Source organism: Paralichthys olivaceus, chromosome 18 (genome assembly GCF_024713975.1).
Source record: "Paralichthys olivaceus isolate ysfri-2021 chromosome 18, ASM2471397v2, whole genome shotgun sequence".
Taxonomy (NCBI): domain Eukaryota; kingdom Metazoa; phylum Chordata; class Actinopteri; order Pleuronectiformes; family Paralichthyidae; genus Paralichthys; species Paralichthys olivaceus.
The window spans coordinates 10,374,918-10,400,552 of record NC_091110.1 but is presented as its reverse complement, the minus strand read 5'-3'; the positions used below and the strand labels follow the sequence as shown (position 1 = coordinate 10,400,552).

The 25,635-nt window shown below is 40.7% G+C and overlaps 1 protein-coding gene across 1 annotated transcript in view; it reads right to left on the bottom strand.

Moving 5' to 3' along the window:
* LOC109626304 (astrotactin-2) overlaps positions 1 to 25,033 on the bottom strand; it is a 261,841-nt gene extending 236,808 nt beyond the window's left edge. The window contains exon 1 of the mRNA XM_069513214.1: positions 24,888 to 25,033. Coding sequence (XP_069369315.1) covers positions 24,888 to 24,990 — 103 coding nt within the window. The 5' untranslated portion in view covers positions 24,991 to 25,033. The remainder of the gene's footprint in view (positions 1 to 24,887) is intronic.
* Between the last annotated feature and the right edge of the window lie 602 nt (positions 25,034 to 25,635).

Below are 25,635 nucleotides of genomic sequence, written 5' to 3'. Positions count from 1 at the left end.
GAGTCGGACCATGACAAGTTTCATCATTCTTCAAAATGGCTTCCATCAGCACTGATACTTTTTACGGGAGATAAGTATGTTGGAATGTAATTATGAGTGTTTCAGTCTAATCTTGCTGACTCCTTTTCCCGAGCGAACATCTGCTGATTAGTTAGGTGAGTGTTTTGTCACAGCAGCATCAGCATTTTGTTCAGCAGACAGCATTTGGGTTTTGCTCTCGTCCTCCGCAGAGAATTTCACATAAAAGAATTGAGAGAAGTGACACAGAGACAGTAGAGGACACTGGAGAATGTACCGGGCTGTGAGGTGTGACAAAAAAGTTTCCTCTTTTTTTCCATCTCATCTCCTCTGTGGAGTTTACACTCACACATAGGCCCCGGGCTGGCCCCTCCCCCACTAACTCACACACTGACACACTGACAGTGAAGCACAGATGAGAGGAGAGAGGGTACAGGGTTTCCATGATGGACTGCTAATACAAAACCATTGGCGCCTTGTTTCAGGCTCAGAAGCAGTGGTTGGTTTGTATAGTTCCAGAGTTTCCTCCCTCCACACTCCTGCTGACCTGCACTCACTTTACACTTTAACAATAAACATTCTCTGAGAATTTATTTCATATCCAGGCAAAATTGGTACCATGACATATCCTTAACTGAATCAATATTGAATCCAATCCGAAGTCGAAAAACATTGGAATCAATTTGGGAAATCAGTGGTGATACACAGCCCCTTAGAAATCACCAATATATATGTGAACTGTCAAGAAAAGATATCATAGGTGTATTATTGCTGTGCCAAAAGGCAGAGTGAAAAAATGTGGGTGCACCTAAATAAAACATTAGGGGCACCGGTGCTAGCAAAGTTAAAAGTTAGTCTCGATCCCAGGTTTGTCTAATAAGATGACGAGGAACCATAAACTCTTCTGGGTTTATTACATTAATATGCAACGTTCAGGTTAGAGAAATTTAATTAAAATTATGGGCACTCAGTCAAGCACATATCTCCAGTCCCCTTATGAAACCACATTTAAATCCACAAGATCCAGACTTTTATTTGGAGTTATTTTTATCAGTTCCTTGAACATGTCTGGATTTTGACAAATGAACAACACAGGGGGTCATTGTTCTGAGTTCATGACTCAGTATCTGGTTCGGATCATATGCTGGCATGGTGACATGTGCTCGTCATGCATGTAGACGCTTCGCAGTGCAGCCAAGCTCCCTGAAACGCCTTCTTACATATCCGATGTTGGAATGATGGACATTCATCTCCGGCTGACATCCCCGCAATCAGCATGCTGACTGCACGCTCCCTCCTGACTAACGGCATCTGTGGCATTGTGACGTTTCCACAAAATTTGACTTGGCCTTTTACTGCGACCGGCTCAACGTGCAGCTGTGCAGTAATCCGGCTGTGTAATCAGCATCTGGATGTGCCCCACCTGTCGGGTGGGTGGATTATTTTGGAGAAGTGCTCAGTGACACGGATTTAAACACATGTGTGAGAACATTTGGGAGAATAAGCCTTTTGTGTTTTGCCAAAAAGTATTTTATTCCAAATTTAAAGTGAAAACAAAGTGTTGTGTTCACATTTTTGTATAATATATGTAAATAATCAAAATAAATGGAATTGTTTTCAGCAGAAAAAGATGAGAGCAGTGCTGGATTGTGGTGTGTATTTTTTTTGCAGTATCAGCAAACAGCACTTGGATGCTGCACTTATCGAACCGGGCATTTGCATACTGTTAACAGCTTCATCAGGTTATTAGATGGGGTTAACACTTCTCACATTTCTCGGCTGAAAACGTTTTTCTGCATACACGGCAGGAGTCGGTCCCCGACCTGCGTGCTCTGGTGTTTTATGCCTGCTGCAGTGGAACCGTGGAGCTGATTCATGTCTCTGCTCCACAGCAGCCATGGACCGTTGTCATTCAGGGCCACATCCCAACTCATCGACAGGCCGGTGGCTCCCTGACAGACTCCGACTGTGAGAAAATCTACCTCTGGATGACCCCGTCCCCTGCTGCTCATATCCTCCTCCATCATCCCAATTGAAAGCTGCCAGGTCAGCTGTCACCCCCGTTTACTGTCCACATCCTGGCCCACTGACTCACCCATCCCCTCGTCCCGCCGGTGACGAACGGAGTACGGTGGGATCGTCAGGCAAGGTCAGGAGCGTGGCCTCACTCTCATTACACCGGCCTTGCTCCCTGCCATTACTTTGAGCTTTTCCTCCTCAGCTCCCCCCCAATCCACCTGTCACCAGCTTTAAGAGCAGAGCGATATATTCCTCACCCCCGGGCATTTTTTTATTACTACACTTAAGCTGTTGCACTTGGACTCTATACAGCAAACAGTTGTTCTGGGAGTTTAAGGACAATTTAAATCTTAGCCTGGTCTGAACACAGCTTGGTTGCACTCTCTCAATAATAGTGGAAATAATAATAATAATAACTGGAAAACAAAAAAGGTTTGTGGGGCAGTGGAAATAAAAGTCTGAAATGTAACATTGCTGCTGAAGTTAAAATAAATCAACACTTAGTCAAAACTAATTTCGGTGTTGCCTCCAGTAATTCCTACATTATTATCAGCTCCTTTTTACGAGGCTCCACGTGGTTTCATGTCCTCTGGTCATAAAATCCCTGCCTGTTTCTGTGCTAATGCAATTTATTGTTTTTGTGAAATTGAGCAGCACAAACAACCAGACGTGCAAAAGCTGGAGAATGTCCGCTCATTTCTGACAGAGCTGATTTAACCATTCATTTTGCCTGAACATGTAAATGCACAATACAAAATTATTATCATTATAACTATTTCCAAAGCGTCATTCTCTTGTTTTTACTTTTTGCTTTGTCTGTTTTGCTTCTTTGAAAAGTGTAGCTCTGTGTTACAGTGTGTTTCCATAGAAAGACTAAGACAGACTCTAAACTAGAACAAAGAACAGAGATTCTAAGAAATCAATTCCTGCTTCACTGGACTCCTGTGGTTTTGTAAATTCTCAGTTGGTTTTCTGGACTAAAAAGGCGCAACAGCTCTGACATTCCCTGGAAATGAAGGCAGCTTCCCCCAGTACATATTTGTGAGTTTTTATATCCATATAATTGTATTTATAATCCTTTATAAAAGTGTTAAATGCCTACAAACAGTGCAGGAAAGTACTTCATGTTTAATGTGTTTAAGGCACCGTCAATGCCAAAGTTGGTTTCATATGTTTTTCAGGAGAGGGATTGTGCTCTGTGGTCTAACATGTATAAAGCTGTGTCTGTTCGTTTGCTGTGATTCTGCTATGGCACCTGTTTTTTTTTTGTTACAGTTTTTATTGTCTTGTAAACCGGGCTGGGTACATTTTGGTCCATGACACTATTATATAAAAATAACCAATACCAATAACAGTTATACGAGCAGAGCCTTGCTCTTTAATATAGACCCGGGTGGAGAATGTTCAGCAAATAATAAATACAAAAAAACTTTAAAAAACAAAAAGCAAACCAGACAACAAAGACTTTTTACCAGCGATAGTAGAAAATAACGCAACATATTAGTGTCAGGCGTCTGGATGGTCCCTTCCTGTCTGGGTCACATCACAAAACTTTCTGGCAACACGCATGTAACATGAACATTACTGGTTATGTGGCATTACTGAGAGTTATTTTTTTTGGAAGTGAAAGGCAAGCGAGTCCAGTGTCATGTGTCAATAATCAACAATAACTTAGTGTGGCCCTCGAAGGAGGATAAAATTTAAGATGGCCCTTGACAGATAAAAGGTTGCCCAGCTTACTTACTCACTTTTCTTAAAGAATACTTTAACTCTCTTTGATTATTACATAGCATACATGAAATCTTATCTATCCCTCACTGATCAGGTTTCAACCTTTGGATTTACTTCTAGTCAGGCTTGTAGTCACATATGATGGGCTGTTAGGTGACTTTGTCTCTTAACCTTATTACTCTTATTATTCATGTGTTTATTTATGATACTACTATCATTAGGCCTATCGTATTGTATGTGATGATTTGTTTTTGATAAACCTCGTCCTGATGAGGATGATGTGATCAGTGCACACAGTAACAAAATGATAACTGCATGATGAGGAGATATTTCCAGGAAACATATTCATTATTCGTACCACTTATTAACAGTTCTGCAGAGAATACTAAACCAGTAAAAGGATTAAGAGAGTTCACACAATCAGAATACAACAAATCTTTCATGAAAACTACAATATCTACTCATATCAGATCGGCAGGTTAACCTCTCATGTACAAATGTTCTTAAAGACAAAGAAAATTGATTACCCAGCTACAGACGCACGTCCACTAAGAACCTGACTTCTACGACAAATGAATACACCTCACAGTGCTTTACCATCCGTGTCCACATCCGCTCATGCAGCCGGCTCTCTTGACCTAATACAGAAACACAGCACCACGCAGGAGTTCAGACGAGGGGCGTGGAGGGGGAGGACCTGAGCTCCTAATGTTGCAGCAGAGATTATTAGAGGCCCACACTGTATCTCTTTCATCTGGCCACAGGGCTGGCTGCTATCTCTTGCAATGCCCCCGGCTCATCAGCAAGACCCCAGACCTAATTTGCAGTTCCCAACATGACCCTCCCACACACTGACTGCTGTAAAATCCATGCCTTCAAACTAATTAGACGGACACAGAGCACAATTAGAGCAAGCGATAATTAATGCTGTAACTAAATATGTGCCTGAAAGTTTCTTTCTTTTTTCCCCCACTCTCTTGGATCACAGCCTCAGTGGAACATGATCAGATGCAAAAGAGGTTATGGAAGTTGGGGAGAAAATAGAGCGGAACGTCCCCATTTCTCTTATAGTAAATACACATTTTGAATATTAAGCTTGTTTTTACTGGTTTGGAAATATTTCAAAGACTCAAATGCATTTTCAGGATCACTCAAAAGCATAATTGTGCAGATTTTAAGATGTCAGGAGACTCTTGCTCCCACCACTAATGCTTTATGTTTTGTTTGGTTTTTTTTGGTGATGGGTTTGCCGGTTCAATTTGGGCACAATTATTTTCTGTTGGATTTTTTTCTTTGGAGTCATAAGTTAGAGTTTGGCCAGAGGCTGGATGTTCATCTCTCATCTCATGAGCTCCTCTGACGGACAGAATAAACAAGACAACATCTGCATCACAAATGTGCACGCACAAAAACGGAGCGCAGTCGTACAGAGACAAAGATACTTGACATGCAAAACAGTCAAGGCTGCTACAAACCTGTTTAAGAGTCAAGCACAGGCTCCTACAACCAGAATATCCATTTTGATTAATAAACCATTCCCAAAAAATCTGATTTGTATAAATGAATAATGTTCACCAGTAAAGCACTTGTGTGATTATAAATTACAGTTAATTATACACAGTGCGTATTGGAAGTGTTTGAATAACAACAACAATTTCAATATTTTATTGAAGTCTCATAGATGCTTTAGACAAAAAAAATGAACAACACTATGCAAAATCTGCTCTACTTTAATGGTTTGCTGAGTTTGATTCAGCCTCGCTTTGCATACACTCACCAATGAATCACAGTGATGAAGGTGCTGGTGTTTGTAGTGTGTTTAAGCAATGTGTAAACCAGTGGTTTGTGCTGAGAGGCTGCGGAATAGACTGTAAACAGTACAGAGTAGCACGAGAAGGACTGTGCTTTAGGTTCCGTCACTTTTCACTTAGGTGCTATTTCCTTAATTCCCTGAGCTCATGACACACTGATAAATAATTCACTAGCATTTTCTAAATTTCACACAATAAGTAATAAAAATCAATAAATGATTTATTTGATGTAAGGTTGAAATCGGATGGAGGTAAAAGGGATCATAAATTACCAAAATGCTGTAATCACATATATGCTGTGTATATTGTACATTGAGTACTTGGACACACGACACAAGGTGGACAATGTACCGTGACGTTTAATAATTTCATCCATTTAAGTTTGGATGATGTCTAAAGTTCAAGCAGACGGTAACTTTTCCCCCCGACGTGCAGCCAATGAGGTTTTAATTCAATCTGTAAAAATGTGGTAGAGTGGAAACCGACTCCCGCCAATTCAGGACATCTACCACTATATGGACCACAGACGGTACAGAAGCAGGGCTGCACACACCACCAGACTTAAAAACAGTTTAACAACAGAGAGGACACATATCCAAGCAATAAACAATAAACTTCACTGCGTTGTTGAGAAGAGAGCTACATAATCTAGTATAGTATATAGTATTATATTAAACTTGCCCGTAATATCCTTGTCTAGTGCACACGTACAGTTCAAAAGCTTCAAACCTAATATGTAGGTACTGTGCAAAACAACATCTAGACCCTGAGGACCTTTATCGAACACGTAACATGTGAGACCACATCAGGCTCTGAGCAGGTGGCTGTGAATCGCAGGCGGTGAATTAACTGAGGAGCTGCACGCGTGTGGAGGGGACCAGCCAGCAGCTTGAAAACGTAGCTGGGTGGATTATCTCCAGCTAAGTCACACATATTAAATCAAACATTTGATGTGCTGCTGGCCACAGTGGTTCAGCATTAGCTCCAAGTATCACCCGTGTAGTTTTATTAACTTAAATGAGTGGGACGACCAACACAAACACACACGTGAAAAATAACTTCTTGCAGGACAAATGTTCAGATAGCAGGGACCTGTGTAATTTCTGGCGTTCGAAGCAAAATGGCAGGAAATGGGATAAAACACACTTTCTACCATACAGGGTTTCTCACAGGCACCACACTTCAACATCACCATAAACCCTCCCTGTGGATCCCTTACATAAAGAGAAGTTTATTTTTTTGTAACACAAGCCATGTGAATTTTTAAGTTTATGCAAACGAGGCATCATCAATATGTAAATATGCAGAAATATGCATCCAGAACAGAAATAAAAGTCAAAGCTTTTTGCAAAGAGAATTTGGGATATTTCTTTTTATCACTCCATGAATCAGAAAACTACTTCCAACAACCGTAAAAGAAAATGAATTTCCAAAATGTTTGCAGGAATAAAATGAATCAAGAATCATGTATAGACACACCTCCCAGTAGAAACATTTGGAATACAGAAAAAAATAAAACAGGAAGGTTTGGTGTGTGCAAGTGCAACTGAAGTGAAGATTTCTGGCTCCAAGTATGAGGAGAAAATAACACATTTTAAGAACACAGCCCTTTCTTCTCGTGTTGAGCGATGACATTTTACAGAGGCAAAATAGCCAGAAATATCAAAATTGACCAGTGACTGAAAAAAAAGAGCTTTTTGCCTGTAATGCGTCGCCTTTGGTTAATAGAGAGAGGCAGTGGGAAAGAACACTGGCACAGGCAGTCAACATTTATTCTCAGCACTATGCATTTTCAAATTTAATTTCGCTTTCCATTTTATATTCTGTGCAAATGCCAAAAGTCATCAGCAAGGCCTGAATTACAATAAATTGCAATAGGATGTTCGGTTTAACCCTTTCTGAGCGGGCTTTCATCAGGCTGATTTTAAAGGTAAGGTAAAATATATGAGAGAAAGGGCTCCATATCACAAACAGATAAATCAAAGGTGTTGTAATACATTTTAAATGATGACAAAAGGTTTTTGGGATGTATTGTGAACAGTAGCTCATTCTCATCAGACACAGTTTCCTATTTTCTACTTCATCAATACCATATAAGCTAAACAAGGAAAAATTACAGAGAAATAATTGAACACAACCAACGTCAGTCGTCATTCTGATGATAAACCCTGTTTTTCTCTAGAATTGTTTCCCAGAGAAAATCGATTCATAAAAACATCTTTTACTGACTTTTTATGTTTTTTCATGGTTTTACAAGATGGTTCAAAACGTCCTTCTAGAGTTTGAAGCTGAGGTATTTTATTCTGAAGGTCTGTGCACCAGCAGCAGCTGCTACATACAATGACAGCAATCAAGGAGAAGAAAGAACCGGCCCCATGCAATCATACTGCAGTATATCTCCACATCACTATAACTGCAATCTGCTGAGAAGGTGGAGGTGTATTGTGTTATTCAGTGAGACGTCTGTGAGCTAAGGTGTTCAACCCAGGGATACCTGCACCAAACGACTGTGTTGTGTTTTCTTGCTAAAGATGCAAAGATGTTAATATGATGCCAGTGTTGTAATAAGACGGTAAACAAGGTCAGTGATCAGCAGCAATGATAAGTGTGTGACTACAAAGTGGATAAGTGTGGTTCCAGCATACATATCATAGCTGGGTCAGTGACAATTGAATGGCCTTTCCCGTGTGCGGCCAACAGGGGGCAATGTTGCTCTGTGATTGAATCGATCGCCTCACGATGAGGCTCCAGTGTTGGAAAAATCTTCAGGGCATGTACAGTGGGAAGGCTGACAAAAGAAGAAAATATAGCAAAACAAATGTATGAAACCACCAGAGGAGATAAGTCCTGGTCGGAGCCAAATGACTTCAGGCAGCTTCATTTGAAGCGCTAAATCGGATTTTATGCTGAAATTGTTCAATAATTAGGGAATACAGTGAGGCTATCGCACATGTCAGACTGAATATATCAGCGCCAGCTATCGGGCCCAGGTACAGCGGCACAAAAAAAACACAATGCACGTCATCTGAGGCAGCCCTTTCCTCTCGATCCCGCTAACCTCACCGTGTAGAAACTGCATCTAGAACAAATCTGTTTACTGGAGGGTGGCAACATGGTTCATTCTGCTATTTGTGCACATATGTATGTAGTTGTTGGTGACACGTGTGCATTGCTGCAGGAAGACAAAAGCCATAAGAAAAGAGGAATGCTTTCATTCACCAAACATGAAACACATCTTTCCCAAACACATTGGAGACATCACATTCACTTTCTGCAATGCTCGGCCCGAATACCACATCCCAGGACACAGCACATCATCTGTCTTCTCTTAACACATATCATCCTAGTCAGATAAACAGGAAGTGGTGATTAGAACAACACGGAGGGGCTGCGAGAGGCTGAAGGTAAAACATTCACACAGGCACTCTGCTAACTTTGCGCTGGTGAAAACAATGGCGACCCCTTATCTTTATGAAAGTTGAGAACCCATGAATAAAACATGCGGTCATGCTTTTTTTATAGCCTCTACAATGCCTCATACATGGCTTGAATAGATAACAATCAAAAGAGTCAAAAGACAAGTTCAGCGGGGAGCGACTCCCTTTTGAAGTCGTGTCTCCCCGGCCAATTCTAAATTTCTTTGAGAGGAAATAAGGGAATATTGGACCATATCATGTTTGTCCTCTGGTGGAATGTCTTTGTTCCAGCGGTATTTATCTATTTATGTAATGGAAAGTGGACGTAAGAGTGGGGAGTTTGTACGGAGTGATTTGCACATCAATGCTCCCTCTGAGTGGATACGGAACAATATGCTCTTCGTCTTTGAAAAGCCTGCTGCACATCCCAGTGATTGAAATGACTTTGTATCCCTAAGTGCTGCGGTAGACGTTGCCATAATGTAAGCGATACAGGTTTCGGTTGTATTGTGGGTGTATTTAACGCTGAACTCTGCTCTGTGTATTTCCTGTGGCATGCGTGTTCGACACTCGTGCAGAATTCCTCGAGGGGAGGGATTCATCGGAATGCCATGACGGTAGAATCAGGAATCTGAATCAGATAGAGTCAGGACTCCTGAGTGAGGGTCACAAAAGCCCATCAGTGACCCTTATCATGCTGCTGTATTTCATGGTTTTCATACAAAATTCACAACTGGAGTGGAACAAAGCAGCGACTGGGCTTTTTTTTTACCGGCTTGGGAAAAAGCTTAACAGGTGACAGAAATCTCCTATCTCCAACTCACAGATGAATTAACACAGGAGTCTAACAGGGTGAAACACAAGGTCTCAATTGGGAATGAAATTCTGTGAATGGAACCGAAAGAACAAAGGGACAGAAAAGTAGTTTTTCATGGCGAAAGAACTGAAGGATCGATAAAGTACAGTTCAAATCAAGAGCTCTCTCGGTTGGAGATTGTGTCCAATCGAGTGTTGTCCTTGGAATACAAAGAAGGATGAATATGAGGTTTAGTTTGCAGAGTTTGTGTTCATGGGGTTGAGGGCAGGTAGAGGCAGCAGCAGGGGCTCAGAGCATACAGAGACATTCACTGCATGGTTCATGGTGAAGAGGTTTTTGTGAAGTGCAATAAAGAATTTGAAATGCATTTCCATGATTGAAAGTCTGGTTTAAAATTCAGCACTCCATCATTTTACACTTGCACGTCCAGCTCAGTATCCCTATAATTGCATTAATATTGAATGAACAACACATAATTTACATCAAGTACCAACCTTCAGTAGACCAGGGTTAACCAAGTGTTTTAATTACTAAACTGGATTCAGATTCAGAGAGGATCATTTTGCAGGGAACATGACTTTGTCACTGTGGTAAAGTCCTACAAGTCCTAAATACTTTTACCAGAAGTGAAGTAGCAACAGACTTCCACTGAATTTAGTACCACAGCAAAATAACAACCAGTACAGGAAGGAACAAGAAAGAAACTGAATAGGCACAACTCATGGTATTGTCTGGTATTGCATGGCATACTTATAAAAAGGTATCTCACTGCAGATATTCTCAGGAACAGAACACCATTGAAACATTTTGTGAATAGCAATCAGACTGTTGGTGAGTCAGATGTTCCACCACAGATATTTCAGTCTGGACCAACTCTGACATAAAGTTCACCAAAAGTTTGGTCGTTTTTTACTAACATCCAATCACAGCCTGACACGCTCGCCCTGAGCCAATCACCTGTAAGCCCAGTTTAAAATACTCTCTCTCCCTCCATGTCACTGAGCCTTTGGTGGTCCTTCAACTTAATCAGGTCAAACTTTAAGCGGACTTTGGTTAACAACTAATCCTGCATAAAATATGACTTTACCATCTGCCTCGGCTATAATATGTGTATAGAGCTAAAAGAGGTGTTATTGTGTTAACGGGCTGCTAGTATTTAGCTTAGAGCCCCATTATGCCTGCACAGCTACAGTAGCAGTCCCATTTTGTGTACTGAAACGTGTGATGCATTCTCGCTCGTCAGAAGTTAACCGCCAACTTTTCTTTCAACTGAAGTCACTGTGAAATTCTCTCCTTTCATCACAGCCTAAAAATACAACCGACAAGTGCTATTTCACTGGAGGATTTCTACACATGGCTTTTTTTCCTGATAGAGTTTCAGATCCCTATTTTTTACAAAATAAACAAGAACACACAAGCCAACAAAACCCTGTGAGCGCGGCTCTGTGCTGGTAGAGATCTGATGTAAAGTTATGCTCCCTTGAAGTAACAAACTGAGCTTGGTTAGATACTTCAGAATCCAATTTATTGCCCATTGACATTCAGATTTATGAGGTTGTACCGTGCTAAAAGCCCTGAGATAGTAAAACAACAGAATCCTGATGACGCTACCGGTTCGCTCCAGGTGTTCACAGAGGCCACGTAATGCCAAAGACTCCTCTTTACAGCAGAAATGCAAATTACAGGGCATCCAGAGGTCTCCTCAAGCTGTTAGAAGCCACTGGCCTGATATCATTAAGTTTAACCTTGCTGCACCTTTTTGAAAGCAAGGCTTTTTCAAGATAGCATGAATTTCTGCCAGACATTTCCTTCACAAGAGAGAGCAGTGGGGGTACATCAGTGCGTGGCAACCTATAGTGTCAGCTGTTTATTGTTTAGCAGCAGTCAGCCATCTTGCTGTCCTTGCTCTTTTTTTTCCTTTTTTTTGCTCGCAGGGTGAAATGCTGATGTTTGTTCCTTCCTATGCCTTAGAAGCAAAGGATTTAGTGTTAAGAATCTGCAATTCATACACAATTATCGCCTTTCCTCCCTCCGTCACTGGCAACTCCATTAGCCAATTAAATTTGCAGGATGTTTTTATTGGAACTGCTTGCTAGTGAGGGACAAAATGTCAGTGTTTCCCCAATGATAGATAATTTAATTTCCAAAAAATAATTGGACACGAGCCTGAGTGTGTTGTTTCAGAGTGCTGTTCAGGGCATGCAGTAAATATTGAAAACTTGAAACCCTTGAAAAATAATATGCAAGAGCACAAGAAGAGTTTGTCTCTTTTTGAAACCCCCTTTAGCTATTTAGTGCAATTAATTTTTTGAAATTTTTATTTTCAGCCATTGCACAGACGGTTGCGTTTGGAAGCTGTTCAAGATCATGAATTACATGCAGAACCCCTCATGACTATAAGTGTGTCTGATGCTTGACAGTAAGCCAGATTTATATCTGTATACGTGTGATGCACTAGCCCGGGCTTAGTGTCTCAGCCGCAGCACTTCTGTGTGTATTGATCCAAATGCACCTTTGTCTCACACAGCATGAATCCAGAGCAGCATCAGATAATAACCCTTTCCATCTCTGTCAAAAGACATGATGACTTAACCATGCTGCACTGGGGACTTCCAGCAAACTATTTAGCCTGGAGAGAAAGCAAGAACGAAAAGCATGTGTGTGTGTGTGTGTGTGTGTGTGTTTGTGCTTCGTTGTGGGGGTGGATGGCTGAAAGAGTGACTGTAGCTCATGAGAAAGTGTCTGACAGTGAGAAACACCAAATCAGGGAACAAGTCCTCACTCAGCCAGCAGCTATTGATCGAGGTTCAACAGGCCATCCAAAGGACCATTGATCTGAACGCGTCTTCTCAAGGGTCCCCGTCACAAGAGGCAGTGACACATTGCAAAACATGTGTGCATGTTAAGTCTCATGTTCAACTCAAAACAAACAAACTAAATACTCCGATAAAAAGGGCTGGAAGATGAACTCCCTGGTTCACAGTTCATTTTCCCTTTTTTGAAAAATGGTTGCCAATATCTTCACTGGAGAAAATTGCGCAAAACCACAACATCTAACCTCCTGACCAGATTTCCTCAACTCTTTGAGAAAATGTGAACTTGTGCAGATTCATAGTCACATGGTTCTTGACAGTGTTTGATCAAGGACCATGCCCATGAGGAGGAGCACAGGGTGACACTGTAGGAAATTGAAAATAAACACGCTAAGAGAAAAGCTGTGTAGCTCAAACAAACAAAATCCATTATGGTCATACATACTGTATCTCTCCTGCATATTTGACCATCATAGGAATAAAAACATCTCCGATGGTGATTTGACTTTAAAAATAGATTTATCGCAAATGTCTGGTGTTGCATTGGTTCAGGTAACCATAGAATATTTTGAAATATGTTATTACACGTGTAAACCTGACTAATATTTTGAAGACTCAATGATTCCTGCTCGCTACGGTTAGAAACACAGTATGCCATTTTCTGGTCCTAGGGGTCTCTCAGTCAGATCAATAATAAAATGTGGAGATTGCTCATGTCGTGATCCGCATCGGATCGCTCTGGAGGGGCTGCAAGCATGGCTCCCACTAACGTTTGCTCAGCTTGTTTCTCTGATAACTTATTATCCAGACTTTTAGGAGGTTTTTACCGGAAGACAAATTATCCACAGAGGTCTCCTACTCTCCAAAACAAAACAAACCCAGTGATTAAATCCGGTAAAAGCACTGACTAAGGCAGTTTCATGTTAGAAATATTATTTTCTGTGATGCTGGTTGGCAGACACAGAATGTCTTGGACTGGCTGTGAGACGTCCACTGACCAAAATCTTTTATAGTTAAATTTTGAAGCCCTTAAAAATGTAGCTAAATGGCTAAAAACTGGAATAAAACTTAATATTCAAGTCAAATCAAATCAGGCAATCACATTTATTAGTATGATGATTAATATTAAAGATATCTCTAGGTTTATAAGTCAAAAGTAATTTAAGTCTAATTTGGAAAAGTAACATCCCTTAAGTTAATCGTAACAGTTCAAATACCATCATCAGCAGTCGCATCATATTCTCGTTAAAAAATTGAGAAAGGAGACTTTTGTGGGTGCAGGGCTGTTCGCCTGAATCCCACTGGCAGGTGAAGTATGAATATTTTGGAAATTCTTTAAGATGGAAGTTAGTGCGAGTGAGCGCTCTTGATTTCCCATCAAGGTTGATTGCCTCAGGCTTCCCTTAAAGGCAGGCCTCGTTAACATGGAGGTTTGGATTAGTCGCGGCAGAGCTGTGTCAGCTGATCAGTATCATCTGTCTCTCATCATCGCCATCGCTCACAAATCACATTCTAGCGAAGCAATTACTCAGTCTTATAATCTGATCAGCAACATTATATCCTGACTGCTGTTTATACTGTTTACTCCTATAAGCTGTATTTTTGGTGTGGTTGTGAGTCTTGACCTCTTGTACTAGATGTAAATTTGTGAAGACGCTGTCGTCCACCTTTATTATTATTTTCAATATATCGGCTTTGTATTCTTTAAAAAAGCAACATTTTGTGTGTAGAGAACATCACGATGCAGCTGCCAACATGGCGTGACTTTGAGGTGTTAATATCCAGCCTTCAAAGCCTGGAAATTGCTGCTGGCTTCCTCGGTAGGAACGCATGTGGAGAGGCTATTGCATATGTTTAAGTCATTATTAACCCAGTGCACACACACAGAGAAATTCACTTTTTGAATTTTATTTCAATCAGACAGAAAATATAGCAGAAAAGATTTATGGGTTATGAGCAGAGGTGTTATACCATTAATCTAAGCATTATGAAAACACCTATGATGCCCAGCAAAGGTGGAGGAAGTACTCAAACATTTTAGTTAAGTAAAAGTACCTATAAATAGACAAAAACATGCTCAAGTAAAAGTGCCACATTAAGTGTTCTACTTGAGTAAAAGTAAATACTTGCCTTTATTTTTTTTTGATTTATGTTTTGAATTATTTAAAATGAGGCTGCATTCATGTCTTCTATTCTGAGGGAGCGTTCCAGAGCAGGCAGGAGTCAAGCTCCTCTAATAGGCTATGAAATGTATCTACGCAAGCGTCAGTCCCTGCAGCACAAGTTCAAGTTTAATGGGCTTCCTTTGTTTCTTTGTAAATGTCTCATAAATAGAAGAACCCATCAGAGAATGAATAGTGAAGATAAGAATGTTTTGCTGCCTTTTTATCTCCACTGGTTAATGTCAGCTAGCCAGGAAGAAAACAAACAAACTGTGTCATGTGGAGGTGGTGAGGATAGCTCTCAACCAATTGGTAAACAGTGGTGTTGCGGCATTTTGCTAGAGATGTGATGTTGACATCTTTAGAGGACTTACTTCAATCACTGTCAGTTCATAACTTTGTTAAGTACTAATAACTGGTATTTGAGCAGTGTTAAGTGGATGCTACACTTACAAGTGACTGGAATTCACCAAATATTAGCTTTTATATCAGTAAAAATAAAATATTGATGATAGGGTTGATGGGCAAGTAATGAAACCAGCAAATGTTAAGGTGAAAGGTTTTCTTGCGTGTTACTCAATGCGTTACTTAGTTAGTTAGTTATGTATTATGTATGTTACCATGACAACTTTGACCATTAAATTTGTTTTAATCGCCTCTTCAGAGGTGATTAGAACTTAAAATATCAAAATGCTAGATGGAGCTTTTTTTCTAGTGTAGTGCAGCAGCATAACATTTTTTATAACCCTTGTATTTTTGTGATTTAATGCTCTTTACTATGTGACAAGAATTAATTTAATGCTGTTATTATATTGTATTAATGTTATGATATTTCGGCATCTTGTACTGTATGATTTCTGTTGTTTTCATCTTGATTTATCTAGCTCAGACATCATGGATGCATCACAGCAAATCAAAAACATAAATTTACTGTTTCGCATTCCAACTTGTGTCTCTCTAGTTTCACTTGTGTCTCCCCACCTAAACACTCCACAGACCCGGACATAAGAATGACCACAAGAGGCAGCATTTTATTGGACTCGCAGTACGTCCAACTTTTACAATGCCATTTGTTATAACATTAACAGCTGTAAATACTGTGCGAGTGTTTTTATGCCCAGGATCGATGCAAGTGGCTCAGTTCTGTCATTAATCATGGACGCTACCTTTTTATGAAGCAATCTCACTTTATTCATAAAGGATAACTGTATGGCTCCATTAAGGTGTCACGCTATTTATCTTCCTTATAAGCTGCTCATGGCATTACAAAGTGTCTTGGCTTGCTACACTCTTTCTCTCCCATCTCTACTCCATTTGTCCCTTTGCCCTCTTTCACATATAAAATAATTGGAAATACATGGAGGCAATAACAAGGGGGCAGTTTACTGGAGATAACAAGAGGGCTGTAAACGGGAAAATTGTTCATTTGTTGTGTGCACGCCTGTGTGTATGTGTCTCTTTGTTGGTGTGTGTTTCTGCGCATGCATACAATGTTTGACAAGGGGGCAGCAGGTGTGGTAGGGCAGTAAACTTTTATCATCTATGGAAAAGTGATTAAAAAATGTGCAAAATGTACTTATTCAGAAATCAAAGCAATGCAAGCTGGTGCAGTTTTCTGCTTCTTTTGGAGATGCATATTCTTGCTTTAGGTTTGAATGCTGCATTGAACATAAACATTTGGTGCTGGTATGCTCGGTAATGCAGGATTAGATCCATGATTGAACCCACAGCCAATCCTGTTTTAAAGTCTCCAAGGCAGCTGTCTTAATACAACGCCCAATACAACCCCCGAACCAGTTAGGTTATAAAATATACAGTATGCGATTTATTACATCCAGGCCTACGCCAAGAGCTAGCAGGGGAAAACATGTTTTATGAATGTCCAGCTCGGAGTATTTGATGAACTGGTGGCTCACTGTTTGATCCTTGGCAGAGGCTGGACCTAATATCATCAGAGCATGTTGGCAGAGCCCTGCAGGAACCACCTCTGTCTCAGTTTATAATATACAGACTCATTCCGGTCATCATTGGCTAACAAATGAAAGCATTCATTTCGTCCAAATCTGCAGTCACAGGGGATTCTTTTGAGGAGCTTAAATTTCATGTATGGCTCTTGGAAAGAAACATAATTAGATCAGAAATAGAGGTGAGGTATAGAATTACAAACATTGTATTTACCAAGCTGCATTTTCCTTGAACTCCTCCTTTAGCGCACAGTTTGGTGACTTGACTCAGATCAGGCTTTTCAGCTACACATTGTGATTCAAAATATATTCATTTTTTGTTTCAGCAACCAGATATTCGACATTTTTAAGGGCAGGCGTCTGTAACTTGCAGTTGGTAGTCACAACATAAAACTTAAAGACCCCAAATGTTGCCAAGCACACCAATCAGTGTCATAGAGGGCAAGGTAAAACTAAGTGTGAACGAGACATGTTCAGTGCTCCAGTTACTTGTCAGAAACATCAACCGCCTCTCATCTCTCTCTGGTTGATAGAGGCGGCGTAGGAACAAGAGGTATTCTTTGCAACGTATAGGGTAAAAGCCACTCAGAAGCAAAAAATATCTGCTATTTCTCCTTTTTCTTGATCTGTTACAGCATACTGTCCATTCCGCATTTATGGTTTGCCTCTCAGAACTCCATCTGTCTGGAACCGTCCTGCCCTCCCCTCCCCCTCCATCAAAAACATGATGCAAGAGTGTTGTCAGTGAAGAGTGGGCTGAGATATGGACAAAGTTTTCTGCGTGTCTACAGTAGTTTCACTGAGAGGTGAGTCTTTTCCTTTGGTTTGGAGAAAACTGTACATTAAGATCTGCTTTTAGTTATTATCAAAACTGTACATAAATGTTAATTTAGCTCAATTATTTTTCAGTGCTAGAATCCAATTTTGTGTCTGCACAAAGACAGAGTTAAAAGCAACTGATTTCTTCTTAGTAACAAATAGTTTTCTTCAGAGGGATTAAAAGTTTTTCTGGCTGCTGTGACGACTTAACTTAACAACTGTAATTCATAACAAAAAGAAAGGTCAAGATCATCAATGTTTTGTTTTTTCAAGCAATTCCTCTTACATTCTTGTGAGTTTTTTTGAGGACAACATCATCGACAAAAACTAGAACGCCACTTACAAGAGGACATAACTCTGCCAAGTCCCCTTATGAAACCACATTTAAATTCACACCATCAAGATTTTTATGTGGACTTACTCACTCATAAATATAAATATCTGAAACATGCCTGGTTGTTTTTTTCATCAAGATGCACAAATTATTCCCTGAGGAATCAAGGAAAATGTTGAAAAACACCATCTTGACATGTTAAGGACCCTCCCAACATCCTTTCACAAATGATTTTTTTTTTTTACGCCAGTAGTTTTTGCATAATCCTCCAACACAACTAAACAAATTCCTGTGAAAACAAAACCTCCTTGGGCGCCAGAAAGGAATTATTATTCCTCATTGGCTAAGAAAGGAAAACAATACACAGGCATTTGTCTTTGCCTTTTTTCTATCATCACTTTCCTTGATTGCCTGCTGATGTATCTGCATTTAGTTTTTCACTGTGCAGTTATGGTAGGACATCAAGATGGGTGGGATCGTGCATGGGCGAGGAGGGATGGATGTGGGAGATGTGTGTGTGGCAGATGCAAACAGAAAATCCAAACTCGAGGGGACATGAGTCACTGAGCCGACAAACTGATAATAGGCGAGTGGAAACAGGTACTAAATACACACAAGAGGCAGAGGTACGAAACACATCAGGGCGGAGCAGCTAATCACAGAGGCGGGAAACACTCTGGGGCAGGAAGTAAAACAACAGCAGACATATGAGCTGTGTCTCAGTTCAGGGGCTGCATCCTCCAGAGGCTGCATTTGAAGAGCGATTGTGTCACACTGGCCCAACTAGGTATTTCCATTTTGAAGGCTCCTTCTAATGTGACCAGCAGCCGTGTGCTTCCATCCCTGGGAAATTAAGGCTCCAACTGGTGGATCCTTCACAGACTAGCTTATCCCAGGATTCAGGAAAATAAGGCAGGACCACTTATGAAAGTGGCTGATTTAAAGACAGCAGTAGTTTGATACTGATCCATGGTTATCACAGACTAAATGAAAAAGTAGTAAAGTGTGTTTTAATTGTCAAAACATATATTTTTTAGGCCCCAGCTCAAAAATTACATGCCCAAAATAAATAGAATCGATCTCTGCAACACTGGTGAGATTTCTGCAAAGGTAAAACTTCATTATAGATGTTGCTAGGCCGGAACAAATGAAGACACAACATAAAAAAAGAGATTTAATGACTTAATGATTAAAAAATCAGGCCCAGGCCTCAACCACACCTCTAATCGCACGTCAGGCCGACACATACCCAGTCAACTCATCACACTCCATTTGTCTCACATTTCCTCGACCCAACGCTTCCCTTCCCTTCATCCTTACCCACATCCCTTCGTCCTACTTTCCCCTGCTCACTCACCTCTACCCACAAATGTTCATCCTCTCTCCCGGACGTCCCTCATCTCTTTGGACAGCAGGGTTGTAGCTGAGTAGATAGAACTAGTCATTCACTAACTAACACTGGCTCGGTGGTGTTCTTGGGCAAGAAGCAAAATACTTAAATTGTTCCTGATGGATGTTTCTTTAGTGTGAGAATGATGAGTCATAGAAAGAAGAGCTGTGCATAGAAACACTGTGAATAAAATCATGTGCAAATGGGTGAATTTGACTTGTAGTGCAAAGTGCCTTGAGTGGTTGTTAAGACTAAAGCTACTTATAATAAATGCAGTCAATTTACCATGTATACATCTTATTGTATGTACTGTCCCTCTGCAATCAGCTGAGGTGGAATGATGCCTGAGATGGAAGCCCCACACTGAGTCTCCCTCCACCTGAACGCTCTCAAACGCATCCTCACATTCACCTCAATATCCACTCATCCATTCTTCCGGCCAATACATCAATTTCCATCAAAACGTTTAAATTACATGTTGTTGTGATGTGGTGCTTGCTACACTGAACAGTCTATAGCTGCTCTCAGACATGCAGTGACCTGGGGCTGTCTTTGAGAACGCAAATGTCTGAGTGAGTGTCAGATTGATCCCATGTGAGAACACAGAAGATCCTCAGCAGGGTGTGTTGGTGATGTTTCTCTGTGCAAAATGAAAGGAACAAAAACAAAACAAATATCTCAGGCTGAAAATGAGGAGCCCCACATGTAGTAGACAACTAAGAAGCTGCTAAGAGATGATACAAACATGTGATCTCCGCAGTGGAATCAACACAGAACAACAGAGAGATGTTGTGAACACGTCTGAGGGCCGGAGAATGTCCTGTTGCGTTTTCATGTGTGAAAAGCAAACTGCGGAGAAAGTCCAGACCCAGTTGTGCGGACATCCTCTGGAGTTCATGTCTGAAAATGATGCTTGAGATCCTGTCAACTCCTGCAAAACGTTGTTGTGGAAGCTACCAAAGCAAAAATGTCCTTAGAGGTACTAGAGATGGAGATGGAGCACACACACACACATACCTTGGATAATAAGAGTGACAAAATAAAAGTATTTTTCTGTCTTTTGTGATGGTTTTACATATGTGAGAGGAAGCCCTGCTGTCAGACAGGCTTTAAGTGCTCAGTTGATTTCACTTATACACACATATAGAGAGTGCGCTCCTCAAACTCTAATGCAAAGAACACAACATAATATCCCTGCTGGTGAACTACACTCTCCCACACCACACACCTGTACACCTGCCTATTTTAAGGACACTATTAATAGTGCCGCGCCTCTGAAGGTTACAACGAACACTTACAGCCACGCAGACACTTTTCTTCCCTGCAGCACAACATCAATCGAAACTATGTACAGCAAGTCAAAGTGGCCAAATGGATATAACTCTCCTGTGACAGAGACATGACAGGTTCAGTCAGGAAATCTTTTCATCAACAGCTGTGTCTTTTTGAAGTGGGAATGCCGAACCAGGTCCATTCATCTTCTTTATTGTGAGGAGCAGATCAACCAAAAATGATTTTTATATTCATAGATCCAAAATGATTTAAAACCTCCTAAGGAAGATCTGAATAGCAATTATACGTGCTGTCTTTATAGAATTAGGGTTCGGAGAAGGGATGGATTAGCTTCTTTTGTTTTTCAGTCTGACTGGGCCGTTTGATTTTGGATTTGATGTCAAAACCCTTTTGATCATGTTTTGACTGAGTTCACATCTCGGTCGGGGACGTAGACACAGAGATAAACGCTGGTGGGGCACAGATGAGTAGACTTGAAGATGATTTTGAGTCAACGGGACAACAGCACAGCAACATGAAAGCGAGGCACGACAGGTAAGCAGGTCGGCATCAGGTTTGAACTGCAGTAAAAAAACATAATGCCAGCTGGGTAACCCACAGGATCTGGCAACAAACACCTGGGTCACAACAGGACATTTGGTGGAGAGATGGGCTGTGTCCGGAATCACTCAATACTCACTACTCAGTTCATTATACCGTCCATATATAGTGAGTTTGCCATTGTGTAGTGCTGCCTGAATGTTGAGTGAGAATTATTAAATCCTTGCATTGTGAAAAGTCATGTAAACAAGGGTCCCTTAGCAATATATCAATATATGAACACAAGAAGCAGCTATAAATGGACATTCAGGTACAATGTAAGAAGTGAGACTAATAATGTATCCGATGTAGAGCTTAATAAGATAATTCAAATGGCAAGAACCACACAGAGTAAAAATAAAACCTATTGTTATCTTTTAAATAAAATAACTTAAGGCTGTAGCTGCCTGAACAATATATTTTGAATTTATTGATTTGGAAAAATATGTTTTGACTTAATCACTTAATTGAGTGAAAATATTGAATTTTCTTAATGAGCTCACAATATAGTCTTCTAAAGCTACCCAGACTGTGAGTTGTGAATGAGAGAGTGATTTCAGACACAGGTCACAACCATGATTATGACCAAGTAGAGTAAGAATATTGAAGTAAAGAATGTTTGGAGTACACTGTTGGGTGTATGGGAATGTTTGAATAAATGGTCAAACCAATACAAATCATTGTATAATCATACTGGAGTTTCTGGCTGCACTTTGCATTAAAAAAAACCAATTAAAATGCCACAGATTGTTAAGTATCATCAAGTGTGATCAGAAAACACACCACAGTAAATCCTGTAAAAGTATTGCATCAGCTTTACACAAGAGTTCCTGCTTTATTTCATTCTGCACGTCAGTAATTGACATTTAGTTGCAGTAAAGAAACATGTGCCAATGAAAAGAGTGATGAAGATGAGTTCGAGCCAGCAATCATGGAGGAAAAGAATGCATTTAAAGGTGCCCTATGGAATTTTCTTGCAAACAAACAAAGATGGAGCTGACATTCTTTATAACAACACATGACACTGAGGAATGTGTCCTCGAGGTCAAACAAATGTGCTGAATGTGTTTTCTTTCTCCACCTTTCTTTATGTCCATGTTTTCTTGCGTGCTTCTCCAAGGCCTTTTCTTGGCATGTTTGTGCTTTTCATCTGTATGGCTGGAATATGTTTTATATAACTCAAATGCATGTGTGCACATTAAGTATCACAGTGTCTTTACTTGGGTACCTAATGATTAAACTATTTAATTCCTTCTTCGCTAATGTTTTTTATTATGCAACGTTATCATGGCTCATGTAATTCCCATTGTCACTAAATTCAGTGGAACATGCTGTATTCGACTGCGGGCACGCGTCAGTTTTAGTCATCTCCTGCTATCGCAGTAATTTTACACGCTGTCAGGAAAGTGCTCCTCCGACACCGACACTCACATGTTCTGTGTGATTAAAGAGGAGTCCATGACAGGACTGAAAAGTGGGTCATTAAAACATCTGCATCCCGACTGCTTTTTACCCCCCACCTCCCTATCGCTCCCCACCATCTCTGAGCACTTAGCAACACGGATGGGTTTTTCATTAAGTCCTCCAATCATGTCTATCCCACTCCGAGTGGACCGCGATGGTGACACAGCTAAGTAAGCTCCTGAACCAAGATTATCAAGTGGTGGTCTTTTGTGCCTATCGAGGCATCTTTGGTGACTCTCTGGCTTCAGGTTATTACATTACAAAGCTCCCTTCACCTTATTAGGTTTTATCTCCAGTCACAGCTGTTCCAAAGATTATAAACCATTCTGGGACATTATTGAGCCATGGGAGCCACGTCTCCCAGCTGCCAGAAATAAAAAAATATACTGCTGTGTGTACACTAGTAAATCAGCCCGTAACCTTGCGTTTAGTATACAAGTATGTGTGACATTGCATTAAAGAGATATCTAGTTAGAGATTTTAATGTATGACCCAATAAGCACATTTCAAAAGGCAGACCGCTCTGTGTACAAAGCCTTGTTCTTATTCTACGTTTGTTGCCAGCCCTGTGAATTGAGGGTCTCTAAATCCCCAGTCCCAGTGGTCAGCCCTGATTTCCTGTCTCTAAATCTAAAAAGGCTTAAAGGCTCCGGAGCTATCTGTAATTATTTTTTAAAATGTTTATCTCGCATGATTCGTGTTGACATTCTCAATTAAATATAAGCCCTGTTGTTTTCCACGGAGACGACACAAATTTGTTTATGTTGTGAATTTCCCCCCGAAAACGTTTTGTCATCTAAGCTGAAGATAAATGAACGTTTGGCTTCATTAGGCAGTTACAATGGCAGCTTTGTTAAAGTTATCTCATGCACGTTGTTTAGATCTAGCTGGTGTTTGAATGTCAAGCTGGTCGCTTGTAAGAAAAAAGGCTCATGGAAAAAATGTAGACACATCAAATAGAAACATAATACAAACTGAAAATGAGTGTTGCAAAGGTCCAAGAATGTCATACATTCCTTAAGAATCAATTGAATATACTGAATATATATATATACTCTAAAAGACAACGTTACTGGAAGTGTCTACTTTTTATTGTAGATGGATCTGCCTCAGTAGCTGTGTCCTTCAGAGTAATCATTGTGTAAAACAATGTGTGTATGTAACAGGAATCTAGAAGAGCTCCTTTTCATTGCAAATCAAATGTTTAAACAGCATGGCAATTTACACGTCAAATCTTGCACAGATTAGTCCAAAGCAGAGAAATTTTAGAGGTAGCGGGACAATTAAAGAGTATTGCCTCGCCAGCATCCTAATTTGCTGAGGTTGGGACAAGTGTGGCAGGAAGTGTTTGACACTGCGTTGGCTGTTAACACAAAAGAGTGACGAAAACACTCCGTTTTGCACCTTTAGAAGAAGTGCGGTTTGGCTTGAGTTAGTGATATCCAAGATGGAATTGAAGTTATTCCCTGTTTTATCCATCTCCACTGCCTGCAGGGTTTCCACAGTCGGCCCCACAGTGACTCCAAGTTTTTTGAAGCATGAAGTATCCTAGTTTCTTTTTATTACATCTTTACATTAGTGACATGTTCTACATCAGAGGCGTCTTAGCTGGAGTTGCATTGGAGATATGTGAATTGACGACCTATATGTTTTGGCTTGTTCCTGTGTTGACAAAATTGTCCTGCTACCAGAAAAAAAAATTTTAGTCCCTGAGTTTGTTTGGACTCCATGTGACTGCCCACCTGCATCACTACGAGCTTTTCCCCAAGCAGCAGAGGCTTGATGGTTTTAAAGCACTGGCAAAAAAAAAAATCCCCCTGGTCTCTCCAGGTAGGAATAAACCCTGTGAAGTAGTTATACCACTTACTTGCCTATTTGGGACTGTTATGCAAATTTAAGGAGGCCAAATAAAGTCCATGGATTCTTTCTTTTTCTAAAATGAAAGTAGGGGAAGCTTAAATATTGAGGCGGTGCTTTATATACTCTCTTGGCTGGCAGCTTTGAAAGAGACAATTTATCTCTATAGAGCCTCCATACATTTCAGGTGGCTTTGATGGACGAGGCAGACAAATGCATGAGTCACATCACGGGACAAACAGGTTTGTCTTTGAAATATGCTAAGAAGGAGAGACTTCAAGACAAGTGGTCCACTGCTGCAGAGCTCAGTCAGAGTGTTGACGCTAAAAACATGGGATTGAATCGTCATCTCTGTCCGACAGGGTGGCTCGCCAGATCAAGAGCCTTAATCTGTAGTTACCTGATGGTGAAGGGGTCTTTCTGACAGCTGCCATGTGATGTGAAGCCAGTACCGCATGGGCCTCTAGGTGGTAGCAGAGGTCCACTCTGATCCTCTCGGTCATATCTGTGCTGACGCGAGCTCCACGGCGCCACACTGAAAGCCACAGTGAAAAGGGTTTGTGACCACAGAGAGCAGCAACACGAGCATAGACAAAGGGATGAAAGAAGAGAGAGAATACGCAGAGGCCTTTGATTCAAGCATATATATAGTGGAAGAAGGCGCCTCTTTTCTTTCAGCCTTTCTTCCAGGCTTTACCTCCAGTTCTCCACTCACCCTCTCCCTCGCCCTCTTTCATTGTTCTCACATTGTCACTGTGCAGCGTTTTAGAAAGTCATCCTGTTTTAATGCCTTTATCAAAGAGGGGGCGCTTTGAAACTGAGCAACCGCACTTTTGCTGAGGTCATCTGGCGATACACCTCAGTGCAATGTACCGGGTGTTCTAAAGGCGTGGCCTTCCCATCATTATCACTTTTTAAAAATAGACTGTTGGCTTCCTGCTGGGCAGAAATCATTAAACAAATGACTTTTAAGCCCCAAGCTGACTTTGAAAAGCATGTTGTATACGATACAGTAAGTGTAAAGAACACAGTCACTTGTTTAAGGTCCCTTCCTTCCTCTGGGAAGCACGTGTTTCTGGGTTAGACAATTGCATTAGGGTGTTTAAGCTGTATGCTTGTATGCATACACGCCGGCTGTCTTCAAGTGT